This window comes from Pipistrellus hanaki (genome assembly GCF_964339955.1).
Source record: "Pipistrellus hanaki genome assembly, chromosome: 16".
Classification (NCBI taxonomy): domain Eukaryota; kingdom Metazoa; phylum Chordata; class Mammalia; order Chiroptera; family Vespertilionidae; genus Pipistrellus; species Pipistrellus hanaki.
The window spans coordinates 18,266,346-18,281,461 of record NC_140518.1 but is presented as its reverse complement, the minus strand read 5'-3'; the positions used below and the strand labels follow the sequence as shown (position 1 = coordinate 18,281,461).

Sequence of the window (15,116 nt, the reverse complement as noted above, 5' to 3'; positions counted from 1 at the left end):
AAAGGTCAGTGTCCCTGACTAAAATTCTTATGGCACACCATGTATAATAAATTCAGTGGTTTTTTATAGTATATTCACAGAATGCACCACCATCTTCATAGTCAATTTTAGAACATTTTCATCACCTCAAAAAGAAACCTTGTACCTTTGTTATCATCTCTCTATTTCTCCACCTCCTACCCCGAGCCCTAAGCAACCACTAATCTACTTTTTTACCCTCTAAAGTTCCTATTCTGGACTTTCATGTGAATGGGTCGCATAGACGTGGGCTTTTGTGACTGGCTTTTTTCACTTAGTATAATTTTTTTCAAGGTTTATCCTTTTTGTGTCATGTATCAGAGCTTCCTTTTTATGACCAGATATATTCTATTTTTTAGCTGTAACTGCCTTTTGTTTACCCATTTATTCTTCCAGTGGCTTAATAACCAGCTCACAAAATTCCTGGAAATTTAACTGTCAGCTCTCACACAAATTGGTGCTAGTATCCTATTTACAAGCACCAGTGAGTGTGGACTGTTCAGTCGCGTCTCCGTCCCACCCTGGAGACTGATGAACACTGACAGACCTTTCAAAAGTGTTAAAATATAGGTTTATAGCTTTATAAGATGTTAGAATTGGGAGGGATCTCAGTTCAGCCTTCGCATTTTATAGGTGGAGATTTGAGAATCAGAAGTCTAAGACGTTTAATAATTTTGAGTATTGTTTTTTCATTACTAGGTATAGGTGAGCTCTAGTACTACCTCTCGGTTTATCCAACAGTTGAGAAATGTTCCAGCGTTTGGAAATGTTATCTTTGTAGGAGTCTGAACAGAGTCAGGTGAACATATTTTGGATATGGCTTGCAAGTATTCCACCAGACCCACCCCCAGTGTGATTTTAGGAGTTTCGGCCTGTTCAGGCAGCAGCTATCTCAGAAATTTCTATACAGAGAACCAACCCACATTTAGAAGTGACCTCAAAGAGAGACCACAGTTCTGTTTGGGAACATACACTATCATCTCCGGGATTTCCCATTTCCAATGTGTTTACCATGGAGTGGGGTTGAGAAAAATACCTAGGTAGAAGAGAACAGGTCTCCACAGGTGGCTTTACTGTTTTGTTTTGAGTAAATCCATTGAACACTAGATAGGACCCTTACCCCTCCTCCCCAAAACATAAGTACAAAAACTGTTTCAAAGATAATAAATATGACAACTTTGATTATCTGCTGTTTTGAATTGTATATATACTTTAAACTTATCTGAGAAATTGAGTTGAATCTGTGCTATTCTTGAGTTGTTTACTTTGTTCTTCCTATAGTGTGTATGATGAATTTTCATCAACAATAAGTCAGACCAGCATTTTTGGAAGGACCAAACCTAGACACAAAAATATTTTAAAGATATAAATATATACTGTATATGCTATATAATCTATTTTAGGCTATAATACATTTTCTTTTTAAAAAATAAAATGTCTCTAATACAAAAAATAAAAAGAAGAAAGACCTCTGTGAGTTGTTTGAGTATTAAAAGTGAGATTTTATTTTCACCTTGCATTTGGGTCAAAGAATAAATCTCAGGCATAAATCAAATAAGAATCCATATCTCACATTTCCGTGTCTCAGTTCAGAGAATCTACAAATTCCAGACATTTTCAAATAGGGTGCTAGTGTGTATCATAAGGAGCATAAAGCTGTTGTTCAGTTTGGGATCCCACAAGGCTGATGTTCACGTTACATTGGGAGTCCACATCACATTGCATTGCATTTTGAAGGCTTCAAATTGCCCGGGGCCTATAGTTCAGCCCTGAGTTTGTTTGCTCTCTGGGCTGCTCATTCTTCCCCTTTTCTGCATCTTAGGTGAGTTGGCCCTTGCAGGCTGTGTTTGTGTGTCAGTTGTTGATCAACTGGGTTCAGCCAAGAGGGAAACAGAGATGGTGGGGGATAGAGGACACCCCTCCCTCATTGTGGTTCCACTTTCCCATGGTGACCCTGGGTTCTGGTTGCACCATCTCCCTCTGGCCCTCTAGCCTTAGGGTGCTAATGGCTTCCTTCTCTAGGTGATCTCTGGGGGACCTCACTGGCCAGTTGTCTTCTCAGGTCTTTCATCATCTAAGTGTTCAGTTCCCTGAATTAAAGCCTCTCAAGTGATTTTTATTTCCTGGCTAGACTCCGGGTCATACAACCATATTGTCAATTGTTTAAAAGGTATTCTTCTCAGGACTACTCAAACTGTTCAAGATGCCTTGCTTCAGTTTATAACTGCCTTCAAAGATAAATACATGCAATTTTAAATTTGGGTCTGTTTAATGTATTGGTATAAGTGAAGGAAGAAAACCCATACTATGTAATAACACATTTGTTATAACCACAGATACTGCACTTTTATACCTTGTGTTTAGCAAAGAGAAATGGTAGTACTGTATTGTGTCAAACTGCCAGGAGGCATGGTTTGAAATCAATCCTTGGGGCAAACCTGAAATTTTTTTCCTCACTGTCAGCACTCAGGGTCATTGAAAATGTTTGTAGTGAGAACTGTGTATTTGATCACATATGCTTGCTTAGAAATGGGGTGTAGCTTGGGTATGAAAGGAGACCCTTCCATAAAGATACCTACCTTAAATTCATCGCAGTTGAGGTGTGCCACGTGTGAGCTTTATTTAGCACAAGATTCCACGGTGGGGGTTGTGGAGGCTCCACACCAAGAGAGTAAGCGGTTTCTTCCTCTGCCCATTCAAGTAGTTAGCACTGAATAAAGAATAGAAGAGTTTTTTTAAGGGACAAAGAAGAAAGGAGAAGCTAATGACCTGAAGTTTTCACTGGGACTGGTTTAGTTAGTCTTAATCTGCTTGCTCTCATCTCGCGGTCAAATGTTGGTTTATTTGTCTTTAGGTTTTGTACAGTATTAGAATACTGTGAGGGAAATGATCTGGACTTCTACCTGAAACAGCACAAATTAATGTCGGAGAAAGAGGCCCGATCCATTATCATGCAGATTGTGAATGCTTTAAAGTACTTAAATGAAATAAAACCTCCCATCATACACTATGACCTCAAACCAGGTATGTTTAACTTTTAGGAGACAGTATTGGTGGCTTTTCTTTGGTCTTATAAATGACTTAATTTTATCACGTGAGAGAATTTGGCAGGAGCCAGGAAGGCTAACACCATCTGACTTTAGATTGCTTGAGTAGGTGTGGGAATAGAAGAGCCGTGGCCACGAAGCACTGGGGTTAGGAGGGCGGGTCCTAACAAATGCTCCGGAGAAACAATGCCCTGTCTTCAGAGCCAGGCATTCATGATGGCAGCCCGCTGAGGAAAGAACTGCTCCGCTTTGTTTTCCCGTTACTCACACTGCACAGCAGTTCCTCTACTCCAGGTCTCTGATAGTGCTCAAAATTAACACCTTATTTGGCACATTAAGTTCCAAGCAGAGTTTTTCACCTTTTAGTATGGTTACTATCTAACTTGGATAGTCATCAGCAAAAAGTAGAGGGTAGTTGGATTTCTCACCTCTGCTCTTTGTTGATGTCTGCATGTGTGTGCTGTGGACAGCTCCAACCAGCTTAGCTTTGGTGTTAGGAAGGGGATTCCCATTTACCTCCTGGTGTGGCACAGTTGTAAAGCTTGCTTTCCTCTTCTGGTAGCTACATATTAACTCTCACGACTCATTATGCTTTAATGTTCTAATACAGTTCACATGACTAAAAAAAATCCATTACAATGAAGTGCTTTTTTTAAAGAGTGGCCATTGTGTGATCGGGTTTTCCATCACTGAATCCAATACATTTTCCTGCCTTAGGAGCTGTAGGTGGCACTGTGGTACTATCTTTCATTCCCTTGTATGTTTTCTTTGACAACCCCTCCCTCCCCAAATGAATGTTCTAAACACCGTGGTTTAGGGATCTTTACTGAAAGTTCAGATGAAACTTTCCCACAATATTTGACCAACTGTACAAGTGATATTTTACTTTGACGAGTTATAATTTAATTCCACTGCTCACAGTGGTGGTTTTAGAACATTAAGCAGGTGATTCTTGGAAAATATAAGGTTGCAGCCAGACACTGAGGACTCTTCCCCTGTATTCAGAGTTCAGATCTCATTTTATTCTGGGGATTGAGATGTGTGGTATTGTGTGCAGGACTTTGAGTTCAGTTGTCGTCTTGTCTGTTATTACTTGGCTTTTTCTCTTAATTAGTAAGTCTCTTTTTATTCATTAAGATTTTTATCTTTTTAGGTAATATTCTTTTAGTAAATGGTACAGCGTGTGGAGAGATAAAAATCACAGATTTTGGTCTTTCCAAGATCATGGATGATGATAGCTACAACTCAGTGGACGGCATGGAACTCACGTCACAAGGTGCTGGTACTTATTGGTAGGTATCTGGGAGACCTGCCAGGTTGGCTGGTGGTGTGGCTGTGTCATACTGAAGTGTTGATAATTAATAGTTAGTATCTACATCCTTTCTGCTTGGGCAATAATGCTATAAATATAAACCAAAGCAGATTTTCCTCCCCAAAAGTTACTGTCTCTTCAGTAAACTTTTGTTTGACTCTTATATTTATACTAGAGGCCTAGTGCACAAAATTCATGTACGGGTGTGGGAGGAATCCCTTAGCCTAGTCTGCACCCTCTCCAATCCGGGACCCCTCGGGGGATGTCCGACTGCCAGTTTAGGCCCCATCCAATAGACCGGCAGTTGGACATCCCCCTTGCAATCTGGGATCACTGGCTCCCAACCACTCACTTGCCTGCTGGCCTGATCCCCCTAACTGCTTTCCCCTACTGGCTTGATCTCCCTAACTGCTCTCCCCTGCTGGCCTGATCCCTAACTGCTCTTCCCTGCTGGCCTGATCCCCCTAACTGCTCTCCCCTGCCAGCTTGATCTCCTTTACTGCTCTCCCCTGCCAGCCTGATTGCCCCTAACTGCTTGCCTCTGCCTTGGCCCCACCACTATGGTTTTGTCCAGAAGGTCTTCTGGAAGATCTGATTAGCATGTTATCCTTTTATTAGTATAGATTTATGCCTTAATATTTCTTTCCTTTCTTGAAAACCATTGAGAGAGATTATGTGTGGTCAGGTGTATGAGCTGTGTGTTTCCTCCTTAGGGTCGGCCCTAGCGAGTAGGTAGAGAAAGAGGTATATCAAGAGTGGCCCTAAATTCTTCTCGGTGCAAATGCAGGTCTCTCTCTTCAGGGGTTAATGGGCTGAAGGATTTGTTTCCAGAGTTGCCCAAGGATGATGAATTCTCAAGAACTAAGGAATTTTGAGGATCAGTATGTCAAGTAATCAGGATGTAAAAAGCAATCCTTAAAATCTAAACAGGAAAAAGTTTGCAATTTGCCAAGAAATGTATCCATGTCTCTCAGCCACATTTCCTCCCCTCTGTTGTCTCTCATCTCTCCCCAACCACTCTACCTTGCTGCCTGTTCTGTGACCATCCTACTTCTGCCTAGGATGGCTTTTGACAGCGAGAACCATACAAGATACCTACAGCTCAGGCATTTAACTTTGTTTTTGTAAGTGTGCGTTAACAGAGCTGCCTTTTCATATCTGTGTGATCCTGAGCATGAAGGAAGTTTCCCGTAGCAGCACAAAGGGATGGGGAACACATGCTATTACTCCCCAGAGTCAGTTGGTAGATCACTTCTGTTTGAGTCTAAAGATTAGTTAGTGACTGTCTGGGAATGAAGGTGCTGATCTGAAGCAGACAGAGAAGAATGGGGGAATATCTTTTATAAAAAAACATGTAGGATCAGCCCTGTTCTCATTCAGTCTGATCATATTTAAGTTATGTGCATTAAAGAACAATCAAATCCTTCTTAAAAAAACTCACAAAGTTTCTGATGTTTCTCATTGTTTGTGGAGATGGTTTCTATCGTGAAAATTAGTCACTAAATTAAAACTTTGGAGATTCCAAGTTTAAAATAAAAGCTACAGTTACAGTGTTTATTCACTATGGTGGTTATTGTGGATTAGTGTTCCTGTCACTAATTGATACAGAAATATCTGCTGTTGGAAATTTTGGAAACAGATAAATTCACTGGAACTTAAATTTGAGTTTTTTGTTTGATAGTGTGTTCTTTTTTTCATGTTTAATTAGGTTTCTCATTGCTACCTATTCTGTTGCGTATTTGCTAAGCTATAAAAATTCAGTGGATAGAATTTAAAGAAAAATTATATGATTTTTGGGGTTTGCTTCAAGGCAATCTGAGAAGTGGAAGGGGTGTATATGAATAAGGACTCACTGAGTGTTGGTAGGAGGTTTTTTAAAAAAAATATATTGATTTTTTTTACAGAGAGGAAGAGAGAGGGATAGAGAGAAACATCGATGAGAGAGAATCATCGATCAGCTGCCTCTTGCACAGCCCCTACTGGGGATGTGCCTGCAACCAAGGTACATGCCCTTGACCGGAATCGAATGCGAGACCTTTCAGTCCGCAGGCCGACGCTCTATCCACTGAGCCAAACCGGTTTCAGCTTGTTTTTTTTAATAGTAAAAAGCAAGGTAGAAAGGGCTACTGAGAAAATCAAATTTTATGGGTTTTTATTAAAGTTTAAAAAGTCTCCATATTGATAGAAACCTTGTCATAATCACCATCTTCAATATATCATCCTCTGTAATGTCCCAGAGAGCTGCAAAATAGGGGGGCATAATTCTAAGTGACTCTGTGATATTTAGTTGTTCTAGAATTATTCTACATTGAATACTACTTTTAAGTAAGTGATTGGTAGAGTAGGCCTTGAGAATAATTTTTCTCTGAGGATTATATCGTCGTGGAATATGCAGCTATGTTTTGTGGTTTTTTTTTTTTTTTTTTTTTTTTTTTTAATTTTTAGTGTAGGATCATAGAACTGTCATCTACTCTTCCTCCCAAATCCCTTGATAGGGAATCAGAATGCTTATTATTTTCAGTATTTGGGGGAAGAACTAATTTATTTCTTTATTTACAGATGGAGGAAACTGAGACCTAGAAAGTGATTTGCCAGACTTCTATTAAGTGGCAATGTCTTTTGTATTCTAAATATTTGGCTAAGTTATTACTCTGCATATAGACAGGTTCAACAACATCTGTTCTTCCCCACCACCTCCACAAAAAAAGTTATAAATATATTAAAATTATCATTTAGAATAAAAATTCTATTTGTTATATATCTAATATCATATTTGTTTTATGTATTAAAGAGTCAAAACCCATGAAAACTAGGAAAGAGCTCTTTTTATTTTATTTATTTTATTTTTTAAAATTGATTTCAGAGAGGAAGAGAGAGGTAGAGGGAGAAACATCAATGATGAGAAAGAATCATTGATCGGCTGCCTCCTGCACACCCCTCACTGGGGATCAAGCCCGCAACCCAGGCATGTGTCCTTGGCCAGAATCGAATCTGAGACCCTTTAGTCCACAGGCCTAATGCTCTATCCACTTAATCAAACCAGTTAGTGCGAGCTGTTTTTAAAATAAATGATTTTTTCTATATTGTTTCTGTGCCATTTCCCCCCTTTTTGTGATTTCTATATCTGTATTTTTATTTCTCAGTGTGTGTTTTGGCTAAAAATTTTTATTGTGAAATAGTAATCTAGACCAGTGGTCTTAATCATCCAAAAATGTCTGTTAAAAATAATAAGAGAAACAACATGAAACTAAACTTCTTTTTAAAAAAGAAGGAAGCCCATCATCTGCACATTTTCTGCCTCTCAACTCTTGTGGTCCCCTTCAAGCTATAAATTTAGATTTTTATACTAAAGCATAGCAAGCTTTAAGATAGTTTCACAGAATTTATTTTGCCAGTATGAAATCTGCAGAAACCAAGATTTTTATCTACAGACTTCCACCTTCTAGCTGTGCCATGGCTAAGACTCTAGGCAATGAGTAGAAGCGTATTTGTTTGGTTTCCTAAAGGCCAAGAGGCACTTACCTTCCGTACCATACAATTTGGTGTGGTTGGCTGTCCAGTCAGTCTTTTTAGAGGCCAGGGGTGGATGGAGGGAAGGAATTCCGATGAGAATTGAGTTATTCTAACAAGTGGTTTGTTTAGCTTTTTATGCACTGTTAGTCTTCTAGTAATCCCTTGATCGCCCTTAAAGTGGGAAATGTAAAATATATTTTGATAATACGTACAGACTTCACTGCCACTATTGATTATATATTGTAGTTATTTCCAGTCTAGAAACTACACTAAGAAGAGAGCCATTCTCCTCAGAGATTTTTTCAGGGTCCTGAAATCATTGGGACTTTTAAAATAGTGTTTGTTTGTTTGTTTTGTGTTTGTTTTGTTTTGTTTTTGTAACATCTTTAGCCAATATGAAAGGAAACTGATAACACCTCTAGTTAGATTTAATGTTTTTTGATGCAGCTGTTATAAAAGGGAGTACACATCATTTATGCCCCCCCCCCAACCTTTGTTGAATGATACTTATATTAGGAACAACCCTGGGAAAGGAGGCTGGAGTGGGTGAAATAGGAACCAAAGAGAATATTTACCTCTCTCAGTGAGTAGAGAAATGTATTTTAAGTTTTCATAGGACATTACTGCCTTATTTTAGAGTGTCTTTTCATCAACTTTCTCCAGGTTGCTTTTTCAGCTGTTAAAATTCAGATATTTTCATTTCCAACAAGCTGTTTACTTTTGCCTGTACATGTCTTAGATTTATACAGTTATTTTTCTGAGAATTGTTATTTCCCTCTTTTCCCAGGTATTTACCACCAGAGTGTTTTGTGGTTGGGAAAGAACCACCAAAGATCTCAAATAAAGTTGATGTCTGGTCAGTGGGTGTGATTTTCTACCAGTGTCTTTATGGAAGGAAGGTAAGAAAGAGGGTCAGATGTTTTGGATTTACTTCGGTCTTGGGTGATACATGTACAAAGTGGTATGGTGTGGATTCTTCTCTTGGGGTTAATCATTAGATTATACAAAATGGAATCTTGAAATTTGTGGTTTAAACAAAATACAGAATAATAATAGCTTTATGTATAAGCAGAAATTTTTGACCCTGGAGCACTTAATGAATTCTGCTGGGACTCATGTGGAAAACATGTATTTTTTGCTGTACTCAATTGGATCTAATTGTTTTGGTTCTAATAATATGGTATAGGGAATTATGTGAATTAGTTTTTTAAAGTAAACAATCTTGCCGAAACTGGTTTTACTCAGTGGATAGAGCGTCGGTCTGCTCACTGAAGGGTCCCAGGTTCGATTCTGGTCAAGGGCATGTACCTTGGTTGCGGGCACATCCCCAGTGGGGGTATGCAGGAGGCAGCTGGTCGATGTTTCTCTCTCATCGATGTTTCTGGCTCTCTATCCCTCTCCCTTCCTCTCTGTAAGAAATCAATAAAATATATGTAAAAAATAAATAAAGTATACAGTCTTTCCAGGAGCCATTCTTAAGGGTCCCCAAACCTGAAACTTGAAATATTGGCAGGGTCCTTTATTCCCAACCACCCCATTAGTTAAAGCCATTATTAATAAAAGCATGCTTTATATTTCTATACTGGGAGGTGGTGCCAGAAAGTATTTATTGTCTGTTACCTCTAATCAAAGTGACATATCAAGGCTGGCTTTAGCTCAGCGGTTCCTTCGACTACAAAGTGACATATCATTAGAACAAGTAATAACCTAGGTAGTAAAGTATAACCTAGTGAATTTTCACATTTGTTTTTTTTCCTTGTGAGCACAGTCCTATAAATGTATGTATTAGGACCCAGCTGTGTATTTCTACTCGTATTTCTGCCGTCAGTGTGTTCGTATGTTTCAGTGCTCTCCTTAGGCTGTGGGGATAAGCCATTTGGGAGTTCTGCAACTCTCCTGGACTCTTAGTATATTGGTTACAATCCCCAGACCGAGCTCCTTTTAACTTCCCTTTTAACTTCTTGTTTTTTTTATTTATCCCACTTCTCTAATCGGGAAGTTCTTCAGAAGTAGGAGGGGTTAATTATTATGATACTTATAATTAACTCTGATAATGTGGAAGTGTTGAGCTTTTAATTCAGTTTTTAGGTTCCTCCTTTAACTTCTTGATTTCTTTGTTTATTTATCCCACTTCTCTAATTGGAAAGCTATTCAGAAGTAGGAGGCGTTAATTATCACTATACTTATACTCTAATAATGTGGAAGTGTTGAGCTTTTAATTCAGATTTCAGCTTTCTCTAACTTCTTGATTTCTTTATTTATTTCACTTCTCTAATCAGGAAGCTATTCAGAACTAGGAGGGGTTAATTATCACTTATATTCTGGTGATGTGGAAGTGCTGCCGAGAGTGGTGGCAGAGGTTATCCAGGAAGAGTTGTTTGGTGATCTATCAGTAGAAACACTGTAGAAGTGACACTTGGACTTAACCTTTCAGAGTTTACTAGAAAATGGCAGTTTGAGGCACAGATAAAGCCTCTAAGTAGGCCCAAGTCTGTGTTGTTGTTTTTTTAAATATCTTTTTATTGATTTGAGAGAGAAAGAGAGAGAGAGAAAAACATCAATGATGAGAGAGAACCACCAATTGGCTGCCTCCTGCATGCCCCCCACTAGAGACTGAGCCTGTAATCCAGGCATGTGTCCTTGACTGGATCGAACTCTGGACCCATCCTTCAGTTCACAGGCCAATGCTCTATCCACTGAGCCAAACTGTCTAGGGCCTGTTTTTTGTTGCCCTCTTCCCCTAACCCCACCGTAAGTCTGGCCTTACCCCTTCTACTCTTTCACTTTTCTCTTTTTATCTGTGACTTGGGCCTGCTAGTATCACACATGTATTGCTTAAGCCTGCATGTATCACTCAGGACAAAAGAGGTTGCTGGTGCCTGCTCTGCATCTTCTTCTTTTTTTCTTTTTTTGCTGTAAGCAAAGCTTAGTGGAGGACGACATAGCAGATCTTCTCCTGATTTCAACTCAGCCTTAACCTAGATGTTGGACTGTGAGCAAGTCATTTAAGCTCTGAGCCTTTTGTACCCTTTATCTATAAAAATGAGAGTTCAAGGAGATTGTCTCCAAAGTTCCCGATAGCAATTCTCATTAAGATGTCTTCTTCTTTCCTCCCAGGAATTTTGAATTGTTCCCTTTTGTTTTAACCAGAGGCCCACCTTTGTTTATTTTTATTTTTATATGACAGCCTTTTGGCCATAACCAGTCCCAGCAAGACATTCTGCAAGAAAATACTATTCTTAAAGCTACTGAAGTGCAGTTTCCGCCAAAGCCAGTAGTAACACCTGAAGCAAAGGTAAGTTCTGACCAAACTGGCCAGCAGAAATGACTGCTTTGCTTTTTGTATTATTTCTGTGGGTGATAGTAGATGGGTTTTTAGTACAAAATTTAAATATTAAAATACTCTCTTCCTTCCAGATGTGTATTTCTCTACCCTTCTCTCCTCCACGAGTATTTATTGAGTGACTATTAAACAGTAGACAGTGCAGAAGGAACTGTGAATGTGTAAACAATGAACTATAGCCTAGCCGGTGTGGCTCAGTGGTTGAGCATCAACCCATGAATCTGGAGGTTGCCGGTTCGATTTCGGGTCAGGGCACATACCTGGGTTGCGGGCTTGATCCCTAGTGTGGGATGTGCAGGAGGCAGCCAATCCAAGATTCTCTCTCATCGATGTTTCTGTCTCTCCTTCTCTGAAATCAACAAAAAATATATATTTTTTTAAAAAGTGAACTACACAGATAAGGTCCCTGCCGTTAAGGAGTCTGCATCCCACTAGTTGAGGCAAACAATAACTAAAAATGATACCTTTCATTTTCATGGTGATAAATGTTATGAAGAAAGTAAATCAGAGTAAGGGATTGGAGAAGTGGGAGCCCCCTTTTTGATGGCGTGGTCAGGGAAGGTCTCGGTGGTGAGGTGAGGTTTGGAGCAGTCTTGAATGATGTGAAGGTGGGGGGCCACGTACAGATTATTATGAGCAGAGAAAAGTGAGTAAAGCTTAGGTGTGAGTGTGAGCTTAGCAGGTCCACAGTGAGGACAGGGCAGAGGAGAGAACAGTAGGAGAGACAGCAGGGCAGATTGTGAACTGATGGAAAGCAGTTGAAGGTTTTAATCAGGGCAACTATGTGATCAGATTGCTGTTTCAAAAGCCTTTACTGGCAGCTATATAGAGAGAAAATTCAAGATGTAAAAGTTTATTTGACTAGTGTCCAACCCAAGAAAGCCTATTTAATTCTAGTTCCAGATATTTCACTAGGAAGGATTTTTTGTTTGTTTGTTTTTCTTTTAATCCTCCACTTGATGATATGCAAGAGAGGGGAAGGGAGAGAGAGAGAGAAATATTGATGATCCTTGGTGAGAAAGAACATTAATTGGTTTTCCTTCCATATGTGCCCTGACCGACCGGGGATCAAACCCACAAGCTAGCCGAGACCGGTTTGGCTCAATGGATAGAGCGCCGGCTTGGGGACTGAAGGGTCCCGGGTTCGATTCCGGTCAAGGGCATGTACCTTGGTTGCGGGCATATCCCCAGTAGGGGGTGTGCAAGAGGCAGCTGATTGATGACTCTCTCTCATCGATGTTTCTAACTCTATCTCTCTCCCTTCCTCTCTGTACAAAATCAATAAAATATAAAAAAACAAACAAACAAACAAACAAAAAAAAAACCCCACAAGCTAGTTATGTGCCCTCATGAGAATGGAACCTGCAGCATTTTGGTGTAAGGGATGATGCTCCAACCAACTGAGCCACACCAGCCAGGACAAGAAAGGCTTATTTTTTCATTGATTTGAGAGAGAGGAGAGGAGAGGGGGAGAGACAGAGAGAGAAAGAAAGGTATCAATGTGAGAGAAACACTGATGGGCTGCCCCCTGCATACCCCTCCTGGGGATCGAGCTCACTGCCAGGGGCATATTCCCTGAGTAGGAATAGAACCACCAAATTTTTGGTACATGGGGCGCCCAACCAATTGAGCCACGCCAGCCAGGGCAAAAGGTTTATTTTTAAAGACAAAGGGTCATTATGTTCACTTCTGTGAATTTGTTTTTATCGTACAAATGCTTTAATCAAGTAATTACCTCTAGATGTCCTTTATTTTGAAAAACAGAATTGGTTTATACTTTTGTGTTTTATGAATTAAACATGGGGGGAATAGAAAAGCAATTATTTATTTCATGTTTTAGATTTTTAAAAATGGACTTTATTTTTTAGAACAATTTTAGATTCACAACAAATTTGTGTGGAAAATAGATTTACCATATATTCCCTTCCCCCCCTCCCCCCCAAACACACACACACGCAGCCTTTCCCACTGACAGCAGCCTGCACTAGCACAGACGTTTGTTAAAATCGGTGAACCTCCGTGGACATGCCATTATCACCCTCAAGTAAAGTATGGACTTTGGATGGTGGTATCTTAGATTTTTAAAAATTGATTCACTTTTTTAAAATAATTACAAGACTTTAATTAAAAAGAATTGTCTGGTGAAAAAGATAGATCATCTACTTCTTGAAGAACAGACTACATAGCCTTTCATATCTAATGCCAAGGAAACCTCGGTGTTAGTAGTAAATTAGGATTTTAATCAAACCCAACTCTGTTTTCCACTTTATGTCTTTATGCCTTTATGTCTCTTGGGGAGATAAGTCCTATCCCGGTTTTCCTTTACTACTTAGTTATATGTCCGCTCGTTTGCTTAGCAATCTTTTGGAGAAGAACGAGATACACAGGGGAGGCATTTACCAATCTGTTAGTGTTAGTCATTCCAATTCCCACTTCCTCAGAAAGGTCACAGGAGGCCATGGATTGTAGATGCAGGACTGTGACTGTAGATTGTTCCCATGCAAACCAGCCAAGGCAAAGAGAGTGTGTTGTGTTGGTCTCTGCTGTGGGGGCAGAGGTATTTGGATGTCATGCCCATTCCCCCTCAGGAATGGCTCCTCCCCCTCCATCTGGGAAGGAGTCAGTGACCACAGAGAGGTCCTGCTGCCAGTGCACCTCCCTCTGCTCCTCTCGGGGTCCACACGGCAGATCCAGGAAGGGCTCTGGCAACTGCTAGGGAACCTTAAGTTTCCCTCTCGGGGCACCAGGTTACCTGCTTCAGGCTCGCTTCAAGAAACTTTTCTTTCAGGCATTTATTCGGCGATGCTTGGCCTACCGAAAGGAGGACCGCATCGATGTCCAGCAGCTGGCCTGTGACCCCTACTTGCTGCCTCACATCCGAAAGTCGGTCTCCACAAGTAGCCCTGCTGGAGCTGCCATTGCATCAACCTCTGGGGTGTCCAATAACAGTGCTTCGAATTGAGACCCACTCCTAGGCCACAGACTGTTCGACACACACAGTGGACAAATGGCATTCAGCAGCGGGTTTGGAACATAGCGAATCCGAATGGATCTCATGAAACCTGTACCAGGTGCTTTTATTTTCTTGCTTTTTTCCCATCCATAGAGCATGACAGCATCGATTCTCATTGAGGAGAAACCTTGGGCACCTCTGGCCAGGCCTCGTAGGAAAAGGCCCTGCCCGAGGTCCCGGCGTCAACGGCCACTGCGTGTGGCTGCTCTGAGTGAGGAAAAAACTAAAAAGAAAAACTGGTTCCGTGTACTGTGAACTTGAAAACATGCAGACTCAGGGGGGTCCCTGATGCAGTGCTTCAGATGAAGAATGTGGACTTGAAAATACAGACTGGGCTAGTCCAGTGTCTATATTTAAACTTGTTCTTTTCTTTTAATAAAGTTTAGGTGACATCTCCTGAAAAGCTTGTAGCACAAAGGCTCAGCTGGGGATGGTGTTTGACTTCGGAGGAAAAAAAGTTGCTATTGCCCGTTAAAGGCACTAGAGTTAGTGTTTTATCCCTAAATAATTTCAGTTTTTAAAAACATGCAGCTTCCCTCCCCCCTTTTTTATTTTTGAAGAATACATTTGGTCACAAAGTGAAACCCGTATTAGCAAGTACGTGGCAATGTTCATTCCAATCAGATGCAGCTTCCTCCTCCGTCTGGTCTCCTGTGTGCAATCGCTTCCCTCGTGTCAGTAGGGAAAAATTGAGTGGGAGTACTGAGAGGTGTGGGCTTTTGCCATTGGATAAAGAATGAAGTTAGAAGACTGCAGCTTGGGCCTCTCTAGGTTTTCAACTATTTCTTCACAATTTGAACACTTGACGGTTGTCCCTTTTAATTTATTTGAAGTGCTATTTTTTTAAATAAAGGTTCATCTGTCCATGCA

General features: G+C 40.3%; 1 protein-coding gene across 8 annotated transcripts in view; it reads left to right on the top strand.

The window, feature by feature from the left end:
• The window catches only part of TLK2 (tousled like kinase 2), an 83,696-nt gene extending 68,580 nt beyond the window's left edge, over positions 1–15,116 (top strand). For all 8 annotated transcript variants that reach the window (XM_084861694.1, XM_084861693.1, XM_084861692.1 and 5 more), the window contains 5 exons: positions 2,873–3,042; positions 4,219–4,357; positions 8,678–8,789; positions 11,078–11,185; positions 14,022–15,116. In XM_084861694.1, coding sequence (XP_084717820.1) covers positions 2,873–3,042; positions 4,219–4,357; positions 8,678–8,789; positions 11,078–11,185; positions 14,022–14,195 — 703 coding nt within the window. In that variant the 3' untranslated portion in view covers positions 14,196–15,116. The remainder of the gene's footprint in view (positions 1–2,872; positions 3,043–4,218; positions 4,358–8,677; positions 8,790–11,077; positions 11,186–14,021) is intronic.